At 42.5% G+C, this 22,750-nt stretch overlaps 1 protein-coding gene across 4 annotated transcripts in view; it reads right to left on the bottom strand.

Moving 5' to 3' along the window:
• Patj (PATJ crumbs cell polarity complex component) overlaps positions 1-22,750 on the bottom strand; it is a 283,552-nt gene that overhangs the window by 68,302 nt on the left and 192,500 nt on the right. For all 4 annotated transcript variants that reach the window (XM_069987179.1, XM_069987180.1, XM_069987182.1 and 1 more), the window contains exons 32-34: positions 10,559-10,633; positions 7,394-7,505; positions 884-1,017 (exon numbers count right to left, since the gene is read on the bottom strand). In XM_069987179.1, the coding sequence (XP_069843280.1) occupies positions 884-1,017; positions 7,394-7,505; positions 10,559-10,633 (321 nt within the window). The remainder of the gene's footprint in view (positions 1-883; positions 1,018-7,393; positions 7,506-10,558; positions 10,634-22,750) is intronic.

The following is a 22,750-nucleotide window of genomic DNA, read 5'->3' as shown; positions in this document are numbered from 1 at the left end:
GGAAAATGCCAAGTGTTTGACAGAAGTGTCCCAGGGCTACACTGAGACCCAACAATTATCTCTGTGTTGGTCAGTCTGTTCTACCTAGAGAAACTTACCAAGAGGGATTCAGTTCTGCTTTGGTGTACCTCTCCTGGTAGAGTGTCTCTTTACTTTCTTTTATAGCTTTCTTTTTACTTTCTTTTTTTAAACATAAATTTATTTTAAAGGTGATGTACAGAGGGGTGATAGTTACATAATTCAGGTAATGAGTACGTTTCCTTTAGAACAGCATCACCCCCTCCCTCATTTTCTCCCAGTTTTTCCCCTCCCACCCTCCTCTCAAGGTGTATAGTTCATTTCTAATATAGTGCCTAGTGGGTTTCACTGCTGAATTGGTTCACCCTTGGTCCCACCATTTCTGTGCTTCTCCTTCCCCTCCCCAAGTCAGATAAACCTATATAAACGAGACAAAGGGCATAGAAATTAAAAACAACAACAGTGACAGAAGGGAATAAACCAAGGAAAAAAGGAAAGAAGGGGGAAAAAAAAAAGAACCACCATCAGTACAATAAAAAAAACTTCTTGCTTCCATTTCCTGGAGTTCATTTTGATAAGCATCATTTTATATGATCATATGCACATAGCTATTGAGCCCTCATGATCCTCTCTTAAGAATATCCTCCTTTGTTCTCACAGTGTGAACGTTTAGACGGTACTTTGGGGCCTTTTAATTCTTTAATGGGTGGAAAAATGAATGTGCACTCCTAATCTGCATCAGTGTGGTGGCACCTGCCTATAATTCCAGCGCTTGAGAGGCTGAGGCAGGAAGACTGTTTGAGGCCAGCCTGGGCTGCTACATAGAGAGATGGTGTCTAAAAAAACAAGACAAAATTAAACTTACCAAGGGTGTGTCCTTTCCTCCTACTATGCTGAGACCAAGCCCGGAGCGTCCTTTGGATATTTCTATAATCATCTCCTGGCCAGGGACAATGGGACATGTGGCAGGGTCCACTGACAGAGGAGCCTGGAAGCCACCTGGAAAGGGAATGAACATGGAATGACCGATGGGCCAGGAGGAGGCAGCTCAGCTTGCACACTCTGAGACCAGGGTGTGTCGGGGGTTATGTGTGTTTCATTTCACTTTTTTCCTGCCAAACCTTATAAAGGAAAAAGCTGGGTCAATACTGCCCCTTCACCCAGGGATGAAAATGTCATTCTTACACTAAAAGACTAATTCTATCTGGGCACCAGTGGCTGGTACCTGTAATCCTAGCTACTTAGGAGGCTGAGATCTGAGGACTGAGGTTAAAACAAGCTTATGCAGAAAAGTCCATTCGATTCTCATCTGCTAGTAGACACTAAAATGTCAGACTTAGTGGTATGCTCAAGTAATAGAGTGCCAGACATGAGTGAAAAAGCCATGTTGTAAGTGCAAAGCCCCAAGTTGAAGCCCCCAGTACCAGCACGCACACACACACACACACACACACACACACACAAACATAAACAAAAACAAAATACCTTTCCCATCCCTCAATCAGTTGTATATATACTTAAAATATGTTTACTCTTAAAACATATCATGAAAACCAACATGGGAATATTTAAGATGAAAAAATATTTAGGGTCAGAGAAGCACATGTTACAATCAGAATAAAGGCTGCTATGACAAAAGATTCTGCATTATAAAATACCAATTAAAGAAAGAGTGCTTAGAGCCAGGCACCAGTGGCTCACAGCTGTAATCCTAGCTTCTCAGGAGGCTGAGGTCTAAGGACTGTGGTTCAAAATCAGCCTGGGCAAGAAAACCTGTGAGACTCTTATCTCTAATTAACCATTGCCTCCTCCACTCTTCAAAAAAGCTGGAAGTGGGGCTGGGAAGGTGGCTCAGTGGTAGAGCGCTAGCCTTGCATGCATGAGGCCCTGGGTTCGATTCCTTAGCACCACATAAGCAAAAAAAAAAAAAGCCGGAAGTGGTGAGTGTGGCTCAAGTGGTAGAGCGCTAGCCTTGAGCTGAAGAGCTGAGGGACGGCGCCCAGGCCCAGAGTTCAGGCCCCACCACCGGGCCCAAAAAAAAAAAAAAAAAAAAAGCTGGAAGTCGATTTGTGGCTCAAATGGTAGAGTATCATGCTTGGACAGAAAAGCTAAGGGACAGTGTCTGGGCACAGAGTTCAAATCCCAGTACTAACACTTAAAAAAAAGTTATTGATGCTTCACAAAGATTTTTTTTTTTTTTTTTTTTTTTTGCTGGTCATGGGGCCTTAATTCTGGTCCTGGGCACTGTCCCTCAGCTCTTCAGCTCAAGGCGAGCGCTCTACCACTTGAAACACTGCACCACTTTCAGCTTTTTCTGCGTATTTAGTGCTGAGGAATCGAACCTAGGGCCTCATGCATGCAAGGCAAGCACTCTACCACTGAGCCACCTTCTCAGACCCATAAAGACTTTTTTTTGGACATCATTTTAGAAAAGATTTTTTTAAGGTCCTGGGGCTTGAGCTCAGGGCCTGGATGCTGTCCCTGGGCCTCTTTGTGCTCCAGGCTAGCACTTGAGCCACAGAGTCACGTCTGGAGAAGGTTATTGGAGATAAGACTCTCATGGACTTTCCTGTCCTGACTGGCTTTGAATTGTGACCCTGAAATCTCAGCCTCCTGAGTAGCTAGGATTACAGGGGTTAGTCAGCAGTGCCTGGTTGTAGATTCATTTTTTAAAAACAGATTTTTATTAGCATACACTAGTTGTACAAAGTTTTTTGGTGACATTTCCATACACGCATATGGCGTGCTCCGTTCACTTCACCTCTATCCCTTCTTCCTCATGTCCACTTCCCTCCCCCGATATAATCTCAACAGGCTCACTGTTCTTTTTTCATGCATGCATAGGAAGTACTTTCACCACATTCATCCTCAGTTTCCCTGCTGATAACCCTACCCTCATTTATTATTTTTTTAGTGTATATTAATTGTGCCAAGGAGTTTTACCATGGTATTTTCACATACATATATTCTATTTTAATCAGAATAAACTCCTCTATTGCTCTTGCCTCCCTATTGTTTAGCAGCTTTAAGTAAAATTTCCTTTCTTTCTTTCTTTCTTTCTTTCTTTCTTTCTTTCTTTCTTTCTTTCTTTCTTTCTTTCTTTCTTTCTTTCTTTCTTTCGACAGTCGTGGGGCTTGAACTCTGGGCTTGGGTGCTATCCCTCAGCTCTTCAGCTCAAGGTGAGCACTCTAACACTTGAGCCACAGTGCCACTTCTGGTTTTCTAGTGGTTTATTGGAGATAAGAGTCTCACAGACTTTCCTGCACAGGCTGGCTTTGAACTGAGATCTTCAGATCTCAGCCTCCTGAGTAGCGAGGATGACAGGTATAGGCCACCGGTGCCAGGCTCAGTGAAATTTTTTATGCCATCTTCAAATTAGAATAGTTTTTTTTGTTTAAACCTGAAAGGGAAAAATTATAGGCTAAGAAAAAAAAAGGTGTACTAGCATTCATTTACCTATTTCCACATATGTGCGTTTTTCACAACTAAACCTAACTTATTAAAAATAAAGGCATTTAAAATATTAAGTAGTCTCAAGAGACTTCTACACAGACAGGACTCTCCAAAGAATATCATCTCTCTCGGTAACTAAATTTGAACTAAATTCTTACTCAGAGTGAAAGGCTGATGACACAGAGCCCCACCTACTGGCCAACTGAAGCTAATGCATGGAAGTCACCATGTGCAATAGCAGAGATTGGCCGACTAGAGCCCCAGGTTTCTACATTTCCTTTTTGCTTGCTTACTTTATCTTTTCTTTTTCTTTCTTTCTTTCTTTCTTTCTTTCTTTCTTTCTTTCTTTCTTTCTTTCTTTCTTTCTTTCTTTCTTTCTTTCTTTCTTTCCTTCTTTCTTTCTTTCCTTCTTTCTTTCTTCCTTCCTTTCCTCCTTTTACTCCTTCCTTCCTTCCTCCCTCCCTCCCTTCTTTCTTTCCTTCCTTCCTTCCTTCCTTTCTTTCCTGCCTTTTTTTTTTTTGTCTTGAACTCTGGGCTTGAACTCTGGGCCTGGGCGCTGTCCCTCATCTCTTCAGCTCAAAGCTAGCGCTCTACCACTTGAGCCACAGTGCTACTTCTGGTTTTCTGGTGGTTAATTGGAGATGAGAGTCTCTAAGACTTTCCTGCCTGGGCTGGCTTTGAACCACGATCCTCAGATCTCAGCCTCCTGAGTAGCTGGGATTACAGGTGTGAGCCACCGACTCACGGCTTGGTTTTTACATTTTCTAAAGGTAAGACGAATAGAATATGTTGATACGTGAAGTTCACATTTCAGAGCCCATAAAGCTGTAATGGAACCCAGACCCAAGGTAGTTCTTTCAAGCTACTATGGCTGAGTTGAGAAGTTACAATAGAGGTTCTGTGATCAATGACCTGTCTGGCTTATAGGAAAGTTTGGGATGGACACGGTAGAATATACCTATAATCCCAGCACTCAGGAGCTTGAGACTATAGGATTCTAACTTTGAGGCCTCCTTGAATTTTCTAGTAAGACCTGTCTTAACAAGGTAGAGACTCGTAGTTCACTCCTGCAATCATAGCAACTCAAGAGGTTGAGATCTAAGGATTGCAGTTTGAAGCCAACCCAAGCAAAAAAGTCTGTGAGACTCTTATCCCCAGTACTACTCAGAAAAAGCTGTGGCTCAAGCCTCCAAAAAAAGGATAAAGGAAAAAAGGAGGTAGAGAAGGAAAGCGAAAAGGTTGACTGTCCATTTCTACCATAAAACAAAAGGATGGAGGGACGCTGGTGGCTTATGTTGTTATCCTACCTACTTGGGAGTCTGAGATCCAGAGGGTCAAGGTTCAAAGACAGCCTGGGAGTAAAGTCCTTAAGATTACAATAAACTAGCTTGGGTTCAAACCCCAGTACTGAAAACAACAACAACAAAAGGCCCAGGCTGTATTTCAACCTGAGGGAGGTTCTCTGAGCAATATTACACCTTTGTGAGAAAGGGGGACAGAGTTTGGAGGACACAGAGGTAGATTTGAGTACCTAGGCAGGGAGTGTCTATGTGGGTAAACCTGGGACTTACTGCTCATCAGAACAAGGCAGAATGACTGAACAGGCTGTAAGGAATGGCAAGAGGCCAAGCGTGCTGCTCCTGTTTACATGAGACTAAGCAATTCAGTGCTCTCCTGGCTAAGGGCAAGAAATACAGTGATACAACCTCAGGAACACTAAAAAGTGGTGCATTGGAAGTAGAATATTAAATTGTAAACCTGACTTATTTCTGGAGCTCTGTCTATTGGTTCCATTAATTTACCATAAAAATGATGTATAATAGTGTCATAATTTCATGGCTGCTTTTTAAAAGTTTATATGATGCTTATTGACTGGCTGGTTTAGTCTCCTGAGTAAGGAGAGAGGAAACATAGTAAAGTGACTGGGGGCAGCCCCGTATTTCCCAGACTAGTCACCAGCCAGTCTCCTTATCTCTGCTTCTCAATGTCTGGCTCCTACCAACTGCTCTATGAACATTTGTTAAGTAGATGAGGAAATGAATGCACTTTCCAAAATAAAATATGGAGTTATGAATTTCTGCTATTTAGGACAAACATGTGATATTTATTACCAAAACCTAACTGGTCGGTACCCAGAGTCAGCAACCTCTCCTGGCAGATAGGTCATCTGGTCTCTGTGGCCACCATTTGATTTTTATCATTACAGTGTGAAAGCAGCCAGATACAAACAAATGTAAACAACATGTAAACAAACATACTACCAGATACTGAGATGCGAATTCATATAATTTTCATAAGATATGCTTTTGATTTTTAAAAAAATTTTGTGCTGGTACTGGGGTTTAGATTCAGGGCTTTGTGTCCTTGCTTGGCTTTTCCTCTTAAGGCTGATGTTCTGCCATTTGAGCCACACCTCCAATTCTGGCTTTTTGTTGGTTAACTGGGGTAAGTGTCTCCAGCCTTTCCTGTTTGGGCTGGCTTCCAATTGCAATTTTCAGTTTCTTGAGTAGTTAGGATTACAGGCATGAACCATCAGTGCCCAGATTGGTTTTGATTTTTTTTTTCAGCTTTTAAAAATGTGAAAATCTTTTTGTTGTTGTTGGTTGTAAGGCTTGAACTCTGGGCCTGGGCGCTGTCCCTCACCTCTTCACCTCAAGGCAAGCACTGTACCACTTGAGCCACAGAGCCATTTTCAGTTTCCTGGTGGTTAATTGGAGATAAAAGTCTCACAGACTTTTCTGCCCAGGCTGGCTTTGAACAGCGATCCTCAGATCTCAGCCTTCTGAGTAGCTAGGATTACAGGCATGAGCCACTGGCACCAATGAAAATTGTTTTTAGTTCTTAGGCCAAACAAAAATAGATGGTTTTTGTTTGGCTGATAAACTAAAACCCATTCATCAAAGATTTTAGTATAAGTCCAGTACTGTAAAATACTACCTACTTACTAAATGTTTTATAAAGACAATATTTACCAAAGAATATGTAATAGGCAACATCACAAAGTTGTGAAGCTTGCTATATACCAGTATGAGGTTATGAGTTTGCCATTGGCAATCCGGTGCTATAAACAGTCCAATTGTTTTTCTTTTTGGTGGTAGTGAGGTTTAAATTCAGGGCCTCAAACTTGCTAGGCAGATGCTCTACTGCTGAGCCACACCTCCAGACAAACAGTCTACTTTTTAAAATACTGCATAAAAGTAAAGTACAAATGCTCTTTCTTTTGAGGTACCCCCTCTTTTTTTTTTAGCCAGTACTGGGGCTAGTTTCAACTCCCAGTCAGAATAATTCAAGCCAGAAATCTGAAATAATAATATAAATATTAGTTTCTTTTAGTGCTGAAAACTATTTTTGAAAAAATTTACATCAACCTATATGGGGTTAGAAACTAGATTCAACATGATTTTGAAGGCATCACTCATGACCTAAATATAATCTTTAAGAGAGTCTTTCAAGTGGCATTTGCTGAATCTTTCTGATCTTATACTTTAATAGGCAATGCTAATGGTGGAGATGTGGAAAAAAAAATTTTTTGGGTGCTAGTCCTGGGCTTAAAGTTCTGACCTGGGTGCTGTTTCTAAACTTTTTTGCTCAAGGCTAGGACCCTACTACTTAAGCCTCAGCTCCACTTTTGGCTTTCTGGTGATTAATTGGAGATAAGAGTCTCCTGGACTCTCCTGCCCAGGCTGGCTTTGAACCATGACCTTCAGATCTCAGCTTCCCGAGTAGCTAGAATTTCAGGTGTGAGCCACCAGTGCTGGGCTAAGGAAAATGTTACAGAGATGAGGTATATTGTCTCAGTTTCAGAGGTAAGAAAAGAGAAGTGGAACCAGGCAACCTAACTCCCCTGGTTTTCTGTTTAGGACATCATGGTCTCCCGCTCTCAGGATCCACGAGGGAATTTCACTCAGGGAAAGAACCACACCTGAGAATTCAGCATCTGCTGAGTTGCTGGGTGGAGTTGATGCTAATGAGATCTCTTGTGAACTGATGGAGGCATTTGTTGAATGCTTTTGCTGTTTCACCGGGCTGGCAACCTACAAAAAGAAGGAAAATTACAAGGGTCAAGGAGGAGAGAGGAAACTAGAAAAAGCCTTAAAATTGCTGCGATGTTACTGAAATAATGAGGCATTTTAGAAATGTCTTTGGAGACTTTTGTGAGAAGTGGAAAGGGCAGGTGAGGTTCATCTTGGCCCATTTCCCACATTTCCCTATTTGGTGAAGGGTGGATGAAGGGAGGAAGGCTAGCAGCTGCAGACACTCTAAAACTGTGGTCTTGTAGGAAGCTGGAGATAGCAGAACAAACAGGTTTACAATTTCTACTCATTTTGCTCATCAAAGTGTGTTCCACCCTTTGTGCTGTGTCCCCTAAAGAACAATCTCTACAGTAACACCAAACCCCTAACACTCTCCATCTTTTCTGGATGTGCTCACAACAGAGATATAACAGATTGCTTAATTGGGTGGCATGAGGAGTTAGAAGGAAACCAAGCTGAGCGCTGGTGGTTCACGCCTATAATCCTAGCTGTTTGGGAGGCTGAGATCTGAAAATCATGGTTCAAACTCACCCCAGGCAGGAAAAACTGTACAAGAAGACTCTTAGCTCCAATTTATCACCAAAAAAGCCAGAAATAAAGCTGTAGCACAAATAGTAGAGTGTAGCTTTTGAGCAAGAAAAGGTAAGAACAGCACACAGGCCCTGAATTCAAGCCCCAGTACACACACACACACACACACACACACACACACACACACACACACACACACACACACACACACACACACACACACACACACACACACACACACACACACACACACACACACACACACACACACACACACACACACACACACACACACACACACACACACACACACACACACCTACCTCCCCCCTAAATTTGAGGGTTTCACTTGGCTTCTGTTGAATGTTCCCCTATTGTTTGTAAGTGTGTGTGATATGTGGAGGGGTAAATTGCCTGTTAGTAGGTGTGGTGATGTGTAAAGATGGCTTCATGACTCATCCACTGGCACTAACCAATCTTGTAGGCCTGAGAGATTGGAGAGCTTGATTTTGCTGTGTACGTTGCTATATTAGGTTATGAGTTCAGGAGGATTTTCCCAACTGAAATGCTTATGGAGGTTTAAAAAATTATGAATACTGAGATGCCTGCCCCACCACAAACTGAATAAATTGACATGGAGTGGGAGTGAAGGTCTGGTAAGTTGTTTTTTTTGTTTTTGTTTTTTCCCCCAATCCTGAGGGCCTGAGTGCTATCCCTGAGCTTGTTTTGCTCAAAGCTTATGCTGTACCACTTGAGCCACATCTCCACCTTTGGCTTTTTGGAAATTTATTGAAGATAGAGTTTCATGGACTGTCCTGCCCAGGCTGGCTTTGAACCATAATCCTCAGATCTCAGCCTCCTGAGTAGCTAGGATTATAGGCGTTAGCCACCAGTGCCAAAGTCAGGCAAGATATTTTTGATGTCTAGTTATTATTTTGAGACTTAGTGTTGAGAGGTAAACCATGACTTCTTAGCTGAGGGCTTTTAAGGGATCACAGAGGGAATTCTGGAAGCTGAAAACCTCTGTGGTTATTTTTTTTTTAACCTCTCTGTTTTAAATAAAATCGTAAGTATGACCGTTTATCTGGAGAAAAGGTCAGGTCTTCATGAAAGAAAAAAAAAATCACTCCTAAAAGGAAGACATGAATAGCTAAGTTTGCTACCACTAATGACCTATATGTAACTCAGACAAGTCACTTAACCTCTTCAAATATATGTGGTAGTGATCTATTATTTTCTATCACCCCCAAGAAATGACTATGGACTCCAGTGAATCTAAGCTACAGGATCTTTGCTAGAAAGTTATGTGAGTTCGTATCAGTAAATCAGGAGAGTGAGTGTCCTAGATTATGATTCTTACAAGCGCAGGGAATAGCTCTCACTTCCATGCAGTACCTGGTGCCTCAGAGGTAACTGATGAATATCAGTGGAACTAAGTTATTAAAACCTAATTTCAACAAACATATCAGTGTTCCAAAAGCAAAGTAGGAGCTCAATGAAGAATAGCCATTGGTCCTTTGGTAACATTAGCAGATGACTGGCCAGCTTTGATTGGAAACCTTCAGAGATGGAAAGTTCTGTTTCCATGAGGATGTTCGTGGCTTTTGCAGCAGAGGGAATGTTGGGAAGTTCTTTACAATGGACACTGCCGCTCTCTGCCTTACCCACACTTTCTCAGAGGAAAGTAGATGCATATTCTTATCAGGGAATAGATAGCAGGTGCCGTTTAGGAGTCACCCCAGATCTAAAACTCTATGATTACAAAATTTTAGGGACATTTGATATGTACCTTAAGATAAGGTATTATATAAAGTATTAATGTATTGGGGATAATTTGCAGATATACTATATAATACAAAATCTGGTTAAATTAAAAAACTGCTCACAGATTTTTTTTGTTATTAAACTAACCTTGTTTGGTGTTTTTTTGACTGGGCCTGAGGCTTGAACTCAGGACTTGGGCACTGCCCCTGAGCTTTTTTGCTTAAAGCTCTGCCATTTGAGACACAGCTCAATTTCTAGATTTTTGGTGGTTAATGAAAGATAAGAGTATCATGGACTTTCCTGCCCAGTCTGAGTTTGAACCAGAGCTCTATTTTGGGCTTTTATGGTAGTTTCTTGGAGATAAGAGTCTCACAGACTCAAGATAGTTTCAAGCCACAATCCTCAGATCTCAGCCTCCTGAGTAGTTAGGATTACAGACATAAGCCTCCAGCCCTCAGCCTTGAAATTTTTGATACCATTACATGACATGGTACTCACAGAACACAAGGGTGAGGGGTATTAGAGGTGTCCTTCTAAACACCTGTTTGGGGTAGAGGTACAGAAAGACAACTAGGATGTTTCTACACTCCTGTGTGTAACTGGTGACAAGACAGTGGGTGGACTTCTTTAGGCTTCAGACCCATTGGAAGCGCCTGCCCAGCAATAAGGATCTGATTTTATTGCTACCACCTCCCTTCTTGGAGAATTTCTATTGCACCCTGCCTGGGCGGAGAGCAGAACCTAAGTGTGAGACCTACATGGTTAGTAGAATGTTCCAGTGCTTCCTCCTGATCTGCCATGCCACCTTCACCAGCCTCCTGGGACAGGTCCTCCTGAAACATAAAAGGTATAACCTGTCAACAGCATTGTGGGGCTCCATTGGACTTTTCAACATTGGCAGATGAGCATCATTTTTGTCAGTCTACTACAAAATGACCAAAATTCCAGGTCTGAACACCCCATTCACCATCTGGACTGGTTTACAAATGAGCACAGGCCTGTCATTTCCCATGTTCTTCAGCCCTTCCTGATTGCCCAGCAGATATGCTCTGATGGCCATTTCAGTCAGTCTTTTCTTCTGCTGGCACACCAGTATCTTTACATCTGTGTTTATACTGAACATTAAGTATACTTTAGAATATTTTCCCCTAATATATTCAATTAAGGGCACAGCACACTTGCCAGAGCAAGTTGTATGAGAGAAAGGTTCAGTTAGTCTTGATTTGCATGGTGAGAGGAGGGGAGACGGATAAGGTCCAGGCTCTGGATGCACAGGTAAGGGCAGCCTATTACCTGAAATAACTCGTATTGACAAAATTGATCAGAACATTTGTGTCTGTGTCCTACCATGTCCACCCTCTCATTATTATTATTTTTTGTCAGTCGTGGGGCTTGAACTCTGGGCCTGGGTGCTGTCCCTGCACTCTGCAGTTCAAGGAGAGCACTCTACCACTTGAATCACAGCAACACTTCGGGGTTTTTAGTGGTTTACTGGAGATGAGAGTTTCACGGACTTTCCTGCCCGGGCTGGCTTTGAACCATGATCATCAGATCTAGCCTCCTGAATAGCTAGGATTACAGGCTTAAGCCATGAGTGCCCTGCCCACCCTCTTATTATAGCCTAAAGCCTCATCTGATAACTTTATTAAAGGCATGAACTCCTGCTGCCTCTGGGTGTGAATGAGGCAAGGAACAAGGAGAGACACTAATTTGGGTAGGAGAGAAGATGTGTTCATTCTGCTTCTTGGGATGTCACTGGGTGATGGGGAGATGGGAAGAGGGATGACTTATGTCATGAAATATTTGTTAGGAGTTTGCAATTCTACCTCCTTGACGTAAGAGGTTTGCAAACACTGGGTATGATATTTAAGCTCTTCAAGCCTCTATTGCCTCATCTAGAAAACAGGGGGAGTTATCATGTCCTAGGGATGTTAAAAGAATTAAATGAAGCAATATATGTATCTGGCACAGTACCCAGGAAATAATGTTTACCAAAGATGCTTACAATGATAGTGAATGGAATTGAGCTGAGCTAACCCACATCCCTAAAGCACCATTGGGCTGAATCAGCCAGAAAATTAAGCTGGACAGAATGCCCCTTCCCCTTGGTTCCTCTTTTTGGGTATATTTACATACCCATTCCTCAATAGGGTCCCCTCAGATTTGTAATCATGCAATGCAGAATGATCATGTTATGCTCAGTGGCTCATTATCAGAGGAGGTTAGAACTGCATCCAGCCATCAGTTCTGTTCTAGTTTACAACCTGAGAGAGTTCATCCCACCATGGAAGCCAAGGCAGCAGCCTAGGTCTTCTGAATAACTGCATTATCCTTAGCTGCCTACTTCCTGATCCTTTTTTTTTTTTTAATAGCCAGCCTTAGTTCATTCAATTAGCTTCTCTACAATGTTCCCTTTGTAGGAGAAAGATCTTAGAATCCATCTCCCATCCCCCTTAAACTCCACTCTTAAACAGTTACTATATAAAATGAACTCATAAGCTATCTTATTCCATGATTCTTCCCTGAATCCTTTGGTTGTTAGTGTCTCTTTCACAGAATGATCAACTTTTTTTTTTTTTTTTTGCCAGTCCTGGGCCTTGAACTCTGGGCCAGCGCGCTGTCCCTAAACTCCTTTTGCTCAAGGCCACTTGAGCTACAACACACACCCAGCTTTTTCTGTGATGAATTGAAGATGAGAGTCTCACAGACTTTCCTGCCCAGGCTGGCTTTGAATTGTGTTCCTCAGATCTCATCCTCCTGAGTTGTTAGGATTATAGGTGTGAGCCACCTACGCCCATTCAACTTTTTTTCTCTTCTGTATTTGAGACAGGATCTCACTAGCCTAGGCTGTCCTTGAACTCAAGATCCCCCCTGTATCAGCCTCCCGCATTCTAAAATCATGGCATCTCATGAAACAAACTGTATAACACATAGGTTGGCATCACGCCATAGGTCTCAACACAGTACACAATGCCTTGTGCATCAGAGCAATGCCTGGCCAATAGAAGGTGCTTCTGAGATGGAGACTGAGACTAACACTAGAATGAGAGAGATGCTTGTCCTGCATTCCCCAAAGCTGCTTGACCCCTGTCCTCTGAAGCCGAGTAATTAGAACACTGCAACTTTCTGGCCACAGTAACTGGCCCAAAGGTAGACACAGATAGACAAGAATATCTTGCAAGTTTTCCAAAGTGGACACAAGGGAAAACAGTCAGGCAGCCCCTTACTGGCAGGGGTGTAGGAGCCTCCAGTAGTGTGTACATCATGCTATAGAAACAGATCTGCAGTGCATGACTATCAAACATAAGCAGACCAGCCCCTGCCATCTTCAGGACTCCTATTGTCTCTGAAGCTGAATGCCAATCCTGCCTTTCCAGGAGTTAGATGGGAGTGGTGGGCAGTTAGAAGGGGACAGGGCACTCAGCCTTTCAGAAAACTTCTCCTAAGTAAGGTCAAAGTGAGGTTCTGTCACTTGCCACCAAGAAACTTGCAATTCCAACAGGATAGAGCCCATCTCACTCAGAAAAGAGCTATCAGGAAAGCAGACTCAAATACACCCAACTGAAGATGCAGAGTGAGCTGAGTAAAAGAAAACCACTGGAGAGGAGGCCTGTCAAACAACAAACACAGATGTCTACTGCTGACCTTGGCTTCTGTTCTGTAGTCTTTAAATACACTCAAAAAGATCATCTTTGCCCAGTCCGTCCCAGACTGGTTCCAACTCATCTAGCTGCCCCAGAGCAAGTGAGCCTGCCTGAACAAGGGCACTTTTATACCTATGAACACCAAGAATTACTTGCTATATTGCCCAAGCTAGCCTCCAACATTTGGGCTCAAGTGATCCTCCCATGTGAGCCTCAGAAGAAGCTGGGACTATAAGAAAGCTACTGTAAGCCGGGCGCTGGTGGCTCACGCCTATAATCCTAGCTACTCAGGAGGCTGAGATCTGAGGAACGCAGTTCAAAGCCAGTCCGGGCAGGAGAGACTGTGAGATTCCTATCTCCAATAAACCACCAGAAAACCGGAAGTGGCACTGTAGCTCAATTGGTAGAGCGCTCGCCTTGAGCTAAAGAGCTGAGGGACAGCGCCCAGGCCCAGAGTTCAAGCCCCACGACAGACAAAAAAAAAAAAAAAAAGAAAGCTACTGTATCCAGGTAAGAATTGCTTCTTTAAAGCTGGACTCAAATCCCAGTGTAATGCTTAAAATACTATATTCACTATACTTAAGATACTATATTCACTATACTAATTATATGTATATACACATATTGGTATATTGGTGTAGGTACTGGGATTTGAACCCCAGGCCTCATACTTTTGTCTGGCTATTTTTGCTTAAGGCTGGTGCTCTACCACTTGAGACTCAGCTCTACTTCCAGCTTTTTGCTGGTTAATCAAAGATAAGAATTTCTCAAGATTTGTCTGCCCTGGCTGGCTTCTAACATCAGTCCTCAGATCTCAGCTTCCTAAGTAGCTTGGATTATAGGCATGAGCCATCAATGCCCAGCCCTAATACATTATGTATAACATATAGTTAGGATTGATCTGATATAAAATATAAACTAGGATGGTGTCTATTGAGCTCCTAGCAAATGCAAGCTAGCTGCCATTGCTGTTAGTACTTCTGCAAGCTCCCTGAAGGTAGAGGCTGGCTTGTTCCCTATGCAGGGATCATGGTTTATGCCATGCCTGGAACACAATAGAGCGTTAATACCAACTGGCTTAATTTCTGAAAGAGATGGTGGGTTTTAAGCTTCCTTTGGAAGATGCCCCAGTCAACCCTGGTCTTAATATTATTCAAACAAATAATTATTCAAACAAACAAACAGTTCTTTGACTGCTGGGCCCTTGGTACTCAGAAGACAGTGTTAAGTAGTACTGATTTTCAAGATGCCTAGCATCCAGACAGGACTTCAAGAAAGCCTGAATTCTGTGCTCTGAAGTCATTTTGCATCCTTGACACCTGAGTGCTAATAAGTAAGATGCTAAGACTATTTCCTACCTTAAGAAAAAAAAAGTCTGATAGCAAACTGATCCTTCTAGGCAAACTAAATTTCAGCTGAATAACAAGCCTCCTCAGTGGACCATTACAGGGGTTGGGTGTGAAGGTGAATTGTCAGACCTCAGAGGTGTGAACCAGTGTCCAAATATGCACTTGTATTTCTGCTGTCCTGGCAGTCATGAGATTGTTTTTTTGTTGTTGTTGTTACTCAATGTCTCTGTTATCTTTATACTCCACAGAGGGGAAGAGAATGAAAGAATAAGCCAAAAGCTTTTCTCATGCATGTTCACGAAGGACATAGATTTGATCATAAATCTACTGTCTCTTTTTTATGATCAGGAAAGGGAAATTGATTGAAGGCAAATCTCAAGGGGTTTCTAGAATGGTAGATATAAAGAACAATGAGCTGTGAAAAATGCCACATATTTGAATGCACTTGAACTCTGCCATTGGCAATTTGCATACTGTCACCAAAGACAGGCCAGTGCTGACTCCCACAGTTTCCTGCTCCCTACAGGGACTTCTCACACCCTCTCTGTAGAAGCTGTCTTCATCATGGGCCTGAATCAGAACATGGGACTCTCGCAGTGACAGCTGTTCCAAGGGTCAAACCAGAAACCCAGCAGTTTTTGATGGAGTGCAAATAGAAGGTAAAAGTGGATTTTAAACATACAGTTCAGGACCTTGCTTTTTAAAAATGAGCAGGATTTTACATTTGGGAATACCATCCTAGAAAGAAACTCTAACAAGAAGCTTATATAACATTAGCAACAAATATTAAACTACTTCTAAAATCAAATGCCAGCACCCCCAAAAAAAACCCCTAATAATTTCTAATTGAGCCCAACAGTCAAAACTGACAGATTCAATCTGTATCAGAATCATATGCTGTATTATTCTCTTAAAAGTCAAACTCCGTTTATTCCTCCTCCTCCTCCCCCTCCTCTTCTTCTTTATAATTAGTGACAACATCCACAGCCAGTGGGTATTGATTTCTCTCTTCCCTGCTTTCACCTAATCATTTGTACACTGTCTTGATTCCAGGGGCACGACATGAAACAAAGGAGATTTTTTTCTTCATCGTTGTTTTGTTTTTGTGCAGTGAAAGTGACAGGAATGTATGTTAGGAAAGGAATTCATTCTCACTAGTGCCTAAAGCAGGTCATCTTCAGAGTGAGCTTGACAATGATTTCATTGGAGATTGACACAATACACTATGCTCACATCCTAAAAAAAAAAAAAAAAAAAAAAAGCTAAAAAAATACCCATAAAAATTTTTTAAAAAAATGTTGAATATATGCTGCATGGTCCTGTTGCTAATTCTGGTTCTGTGGAAAAGATACAAGTATTCACTACGGTGACAGGCCCTGTCTTACAGATTTCCACAGACAGAAGTCAAATATCTCTTCCCACACATCTGCTCATCCTTCAGCCTCTTTCCTGACTAGGGCTGTACCTTACAGCCATTCCTGTCTTGTTTCATTCTCTCTGACTTAGATATCACATAAGCATGGTATCCTATCAATGATGACTCCTCTGAATGTGGATTTAAAGCTATTTAAGCAGCAGTGGTTATATCGTTTGAATCTTCCAAAACAAGCATTAGCCCAGGGCTTGGCCAGTAGCCCAGGAGCACCCTGCTAGAAACGGCCCGAACAGATGTGCCCCTCATTCTCTCCTCATTTTGTGCAACTGCTTAGCAACAGTGCATTCTGCATGTCAAGCGACACTTGTCATGACAAGACTCCTTCCCATTGTAGCAGCCTCCGGAACATTTCTTATTTTTTTTCACAGTTTTTCAGAAATGTTTGGCTTTTTTTTCAGACTGTCAGTGGCATTTGTCTTCACCATTGTCTTTCATTGTAAAAATATCTTTCAGACCCTTTGGCCCCCAAATGAGAATGAAAATGAGAATATTCTAGACATCTCAGAGCAGAATTCAGCTGGTGGCTCCTTTATGGAGATTTTTGGATTTACAGGGCAGCAAGATATCTGGGGACGACTTCTCACGAACCTGCATGAGCTGTGACATGGAAATTCACACGGCAGCTGTCAGGTTGTTTGCCACACTGTCCTCACCAGCGTCTTAGGGAACACTTCACTCCCTACCTTGAAAGGTATGGTAAGTCAAGATCCATGTAAAATTGGCAAATGTACTTCCCAAAAGGTCAGACTTCCCTGTGGTCAATAATGCTGCATGTGCACATGGCCTGGTAGACCCCCCTTCTCCGGTGAAGAAGGCTGTCAGACACATCTTGCCTACTCTCAAGACTGCCCAGCCCTAGATCCTGCCTCTGCCATGCACTGGCTATCTGGTTTGGTATGTGCCTATACTCTCTGTCCACATTTCTGCAACCAAAATGAAGACAGAAATCTGGGCACTGGTGGCTCACACCTGTAATCCTAGCTACTCATGAGACTGAGAGCTGACGATTGTGGTTCAAAACCAGCCTGGGCAGGAAAGTCTCTGAGACTCTTATCTCCAATTCACCATCAAAGAAGCTGGAAGAGGAGCTATGGCCAGTCATTAGCAAAAAAAGCCTAAAGGACAGCAACCAGGTCTTGAGTTCCACCTCCCCCCCGCCCCGCCATACTAGCATGAAAAAAAAAAGTAAAAACAAAAATAAAACAAAAACAAAAAGGAGGATGCCTACCTGTCTGCTATGCAGATCAAGAATGATTTTATATGTGAAACTCAGCACAGGACATCCCTACAGTAGGGCTTAGGAAATGGCAGCTAGCAGCCAGACCAGACTTTGCCTATATAAAATCTAAATGTGCCAGGACTGTCATGCTTTGGTGTGCATTTCTTAGAACTGTGATGTGTCAAGCTTAGGAGTGTAAAGATACATGAAGTATCTTTCTTGTCCAGGAGCGTGTCACACTCCATCGAACGCACGCATCACACACCACTTGTCAGCTGTCGGAGCCAGCCACAGATGTGTTTCCTTTAGCCCACACCATTTTCTAAAGATTTTTAAGCTGTGTTTTATAAATAAGAGCCTTTACATAAAGATCCTGGTTTCTACTTCTCAAGGAGAATGGACATGTTCATTTCTGTGTGGACTGTTTTCATTTCGCTTCTATCTATACACCAGGAGGGAAAGTCAGTCATATGGTTACTATGTATAATATTTTGAAAAACTGAAAACAAGTTTCCCACAGCCTTTTGCAATCCTGTCAGCACTTTAGGAGAGCTCCAAGCCCTGCCCCACACTGTCAGCACTTGTTACTACCTGTCACTGATTACAACCCCCTTGTACAAGAAGCGTGATCATATGCCATTGTATGCCATGTAGTCTTATGCCATTGCTTTCATGGTAAAGATGTTTACTGTGCTATGGGCCATCTGATACCTTTAGGAACTATGAGCATCTTTCCTGCTCCCTCCCTCTTTTTGTGATGGTCTTGGGGCTTAAACTCAGGGGCTGGGCACTGTCCCTGAGTTTCTTTTGCTCAAGGTTAGCCCTCTACCACTTGAGCCCCAGTGCCACTTCTGGCTTTTTTCTGTTATTGAGGTACTGAGGAATCAAACCCAAGGCTCAATGCATGCTAGGCAAACATTCTACCACTAAACCACATTCCCAGCCACTGTCCCTGAGCTTTTTTGCTCAAAGCTGACTTCTACCACTTGAGCCACAGCTCCCCTATTAGCTTTTTGGTTGTGAATTGGAGATCAGAGTGTCATAGTCTTTTTCTGCCTTGGTGACATTGAGCTGTAATCCTCAGATCTCTACTTCCTGAGGAACTAGGGTTACAGGAGTGTGCTTCTGGTGCCTGGCCATCTTTGCCCATGTTTAAATTGGGTTCTTTACCTTTTTACTTCTTTGTCATGAGCTGGTCACTTTTAACTGATCTTACTATTAGTGACTACAATGGTATGGAGGAGACGGCCAAGAACAAATGAAAAGGGAAAATTGGCTTTACACCATAGCAGAAAACCAGGGTCAGAGATGTAAAGCCACTGCCAAGGCAGAGGAGGCATATTCCAAGCAACAGTGCTTGCTTTTCCTTCCCACCTAAGCTTCTAAAAAGTAGCAGGCTGAGGTGAGTACTGTCCAAGCCCATTTCAAGCTCTGGAAGCCAGTCATAGTGATGTACATTTGTAAGCCCAGCACTTGGGGAGGATGAGGTAAAATTACAAGTTCAAAGTCAGCCTGGGCTATATAGCAAGAATCTGTCTCAACACAGATAACAGACAGACAGATATATACACACAGCTCTGCTGTCCTGCTCACTGCATAATCTCCTGCATGTAACATAGGTGACACATAAGAAGTACTTGACTCATAATTATTGTTTGAATAACTAGATTACCTAATGATGTTTTGTCCACTTTAAGGCTGTCCTTATAAGCTCCATGGGTGTGAGAGATGGGCTTTGAGGGCAAAGAAGTGAGTTTGAGTCCTGACCATGTTATGTCACCCACCAGCTACGGAGAGGGTCTCAGCAAGTGCATTTGCCATCCCATAACTCAGTTCCTTATCAATCAAGTAGGCTAATACCACATGCTCACCAGTAAGCATTACCAGGTTAACAAGATACACAGAACGAAAATGACTGCAGTAGGCTAGCTCCTTGACCCATTCCAGTTTCCTTCATGTCATGAAACGTTTCTTTGAACGTCTATATTTAATTACGAATGTAAAAGGTAAATAGATAAATTTACTGTTAATTATTTATAGGCCATATTTTTCTGCATTTTAGAACTCAAGACTTAAACAAAAAGAACATTGCCAAGTCAGATCCCAGGGCGAGCTTCTTGTTGCTCCCAGACCTCAGTTTTGCCTCCGGGCTGGGGCCTGCTGATGGTTACAGGGCCACTTCCAGCCCAGAGCCAGGCTTCACTGCTGATTTTAGGCAACTCACTGAACAGCTCTGGACCTCGGTTTCCTTTCTGTTACATGGGGACGATCCTGCTCCTTCACAGGGGAGCTCAGAATAATGCCTGCCACACATCCAGCCAATGTTACCTGTTATTATTTGATCTAAATATTAATTTTAAGTGGCCACTTGACTCTTTTAAGGAAAACCCAGAGAGTTTCAAAAACACTCTCTCTGGGTCTGTCTGGGAAAAACGTTTGCAGAAATGACACATCTGAATCAGCGCAGTAAGGAAGATACAGGATTTGCCTATGCAGGCGGTATCATCCAATTGCCTGTGGGCCGCCACAGAAAGAAGGGCAGAGGAAAGGTGATGTCTTTCTCTCTTCTGGAGCAGGGTCACCATCTTCAGCCATTGGACACAAGAACTCCAAGTTCTCTAGACTTTGGACTGAAGGTCTTATGTTCCTCCCCCACCCATTCTGAGGCCTCTAACTTAACACTAACCTGTGCAAATGGCCCACTGTGGAACTTTTCAGCTTCTAGAATCACTTGAGCCAATTCCCCCAACAAATAATATATTGGCACTTGCATTGAGGGGTTAAAAATTCAGACTCTTAGCTCAAATTAAGCAGCAAAAAGCTCAAAGTAGAGATGTAACTCATATGGTAGAGTGCCTGACAAGCAAAAAGTTAAGAGAGAGTCTGACTTTAATCCCCAATACTGGAAAAAAATCAGTTTTCCAAGTTATACCTTAATGGCTCATTCAGTAGAGCTATTCCTCTTGCAGCTAACCTATAATGCTTTCATCAGAATTACACTCACATAACAACAAAACATCCCCCTTTCCTCTGCCCTCCTTTTTTTGTGTGTCCTAGGGTTTGAACTCAGGGCCTGAGTTCTGTTCCTGAGTCTCGCTATGCTCAAGGCTTGCATTCTACCACTTGAGCCACAGTGCCACTTGCAGCTTTTTCTGAGTAGTTTATTGAAGAGTCTCATGAATTTTCCTGTCCAAGATGGCTTTAAACCATGATCCTGAGATCTCAGCCTCCTGAGTAGCTAGGAGTGAGCCACCATCACACAGGTTAACAAGGACAGAGGATGGCCCATTACAACAATGATACTCACAAGACACTATGATGGACATGAACTTTACAACTTTGGAGGGGGGTGAGGAGTGAGGGAGGTGGGGGAAGGAAGGGGTAGTGGGAGAACCAGGAGAACTACAAAGGAAGGGTTAAAAATGCTTGACAAAAAATGTATTCATTACCTTACTAGTGTCACTGTAACCCCTTTGTGCAGCATCTTTACCATAAAATAAATGTTTAAAAAATCTCAGTTTTAAACAGTGATTGAAGTATCTTCTGGCATGTTGCGATAGTACTTAGTAGTTATCAACTTCAATAATTCTTTTTTTTTTTTTTTGGGTCCGGTTGTGGGGCCTGAACTCTGGTCCTGGGCGCTGTCCCTCAGCTCTTCAGCTCAAGGCTAGTGCGCTACCACTTGAGCCACAGTACCACTTCTGGCTTTTTTCTTTTTGCTTATGTGGTGCTGAGGAATTGAACCCAGGGCCTCATGCATGCAAGGCAAGCGCTCTACCACTGAGCCACCTTCCCAGCCCCATCAACTTCAATAATTCTTAAAGCCTTTTGATGTCCCCTTGCTCCCCTTCCCCCATCCATTTTACACAGGCAGAGACTAAGGCACAGAGAGGTCATTTCCTATATGCTTAGAACTGGGATTTGACTCCAAGTAGCCTGATTCTAGTGCTTGCATGGAGAATAATTTAGTTCTGTTGACTCAAAAGAGTATATTATATTGGGCACTGTGAGCTACTCAGGAGGCTGAGATCTGAGGACTGTAGTTCAAAGCCAGCTCAGGAATAAAAGTCTGTGAGACTATTATCTTCAATTAACCATTAAAAGTCTGGAAGTGGAGCTGTGGTTCAAGTAGTACAGTGTCAGCCTGGGATGAAAAAGTCAAGAGGAAGTATAAGGCCTTGAATTCAAATGCACATTAAAAAGAAAAAAAAAGAAGCCGGGCGCCGGTGGCTCAGGCCTGTAATCCCAGCTACTCAGGAGGCTGAGATCCGAGGATCACAGGTCAAAGCCAGCCCGGGCAGGAAAGTCTGTGAGACTCTTATCTCCAATAAAACCACTAGAAAACCAGAAGTGGTGCTGTGGCTCAAGCGGTAGAGCACTCGCCTTGAGCTGAAGAGCTGAGGGACAGTGCCCAGGCCCAGAGTTCAAGCCCCACGCGACAAAAAAAAAAAAAAAAAAAAAAAAGAGTATGCTATATAAACATAGGTATTTGGAGCATTATACAAACATTAAGTATATACTCCAAAAATTAAAATAATTATTTTAGAGACTCATGAGCTTCTGTATCAGCAAGCTTTAAGAAGTCAGTCCCAGCTTTCCAGGTTCAAGATGTATGATGTTCCATGGAGCAAAATAAGGTCTCATATCATATTGGGGAAAATAATTTCTGCTCTACATTCTATATAGATTTCAGGGATAAGATTGAATAAGATCATGAACCAACTAAACACCATTTAAAAAATAACTGTGATATTAAAAAAATGAACGGATCATGATGTCACATGAAGTTTTGTTTTGCAGATTGAAGAGCTCTGTGCAAATATTTTTTATAAGTTCTTATAATGGGCTTAAAAATAGTCCACACAGGCTCTCACCTAGATTTCTGAAATAGATTCCAGATGCCTCCCTGCCTCCACCCTCTCACAATCGCAGTTCATTTTCACAAACCATCATGTGAGTCACAAACAAGTTATTTTCTCCATAGCAGTATTTCTGAGAGGAGTCCCTCTGATGGTATTATAAACCCCTTGACTATGGATGGGGCGGGGGGAAGAATATTGACCAAAACCAACCCCAACTGAATGGTGGAAATAGGGCCACATGTGATTGCTTCACACACAGCTTAAGTATGTGGGTAAAATGCTCAGGATTCCACCTAGATATTTTGCTACATGGAAAACTTCTCCTGGCTCAGAGATCCAGATGCTCAAGGAAGCAAAGCCAGCGACAGGTGATCTTCCTAAGGTCAGACAAAATCTAAACAACACAACTCAAAGAGCCAAGACGAAAGAGTCTAGACGAAA

This window comes from Dipodomys merriami, unplaced genomic scaffold, assembly GCF_024711535.1.
Source record: "Dipodomys merriami isolate MVZ:Mamm:240054 unplaced genomic scaffold, mDipMer1.0.p SCAF_34, whole genome shotgun sequence".
Classification (NCBI taxonomy): domain Eukaryota; kingdom Metazoa; phylum Chordata; class Mammalia; order Rodentia; family Heteromyidae; genus Dipodomys; species Dipodomys merriami.
The sequence above is the reverse complement of the archived record's forward strand: the minus strand, read 5'-3'. Positions and strand labels throughout refer to the sequence as shown.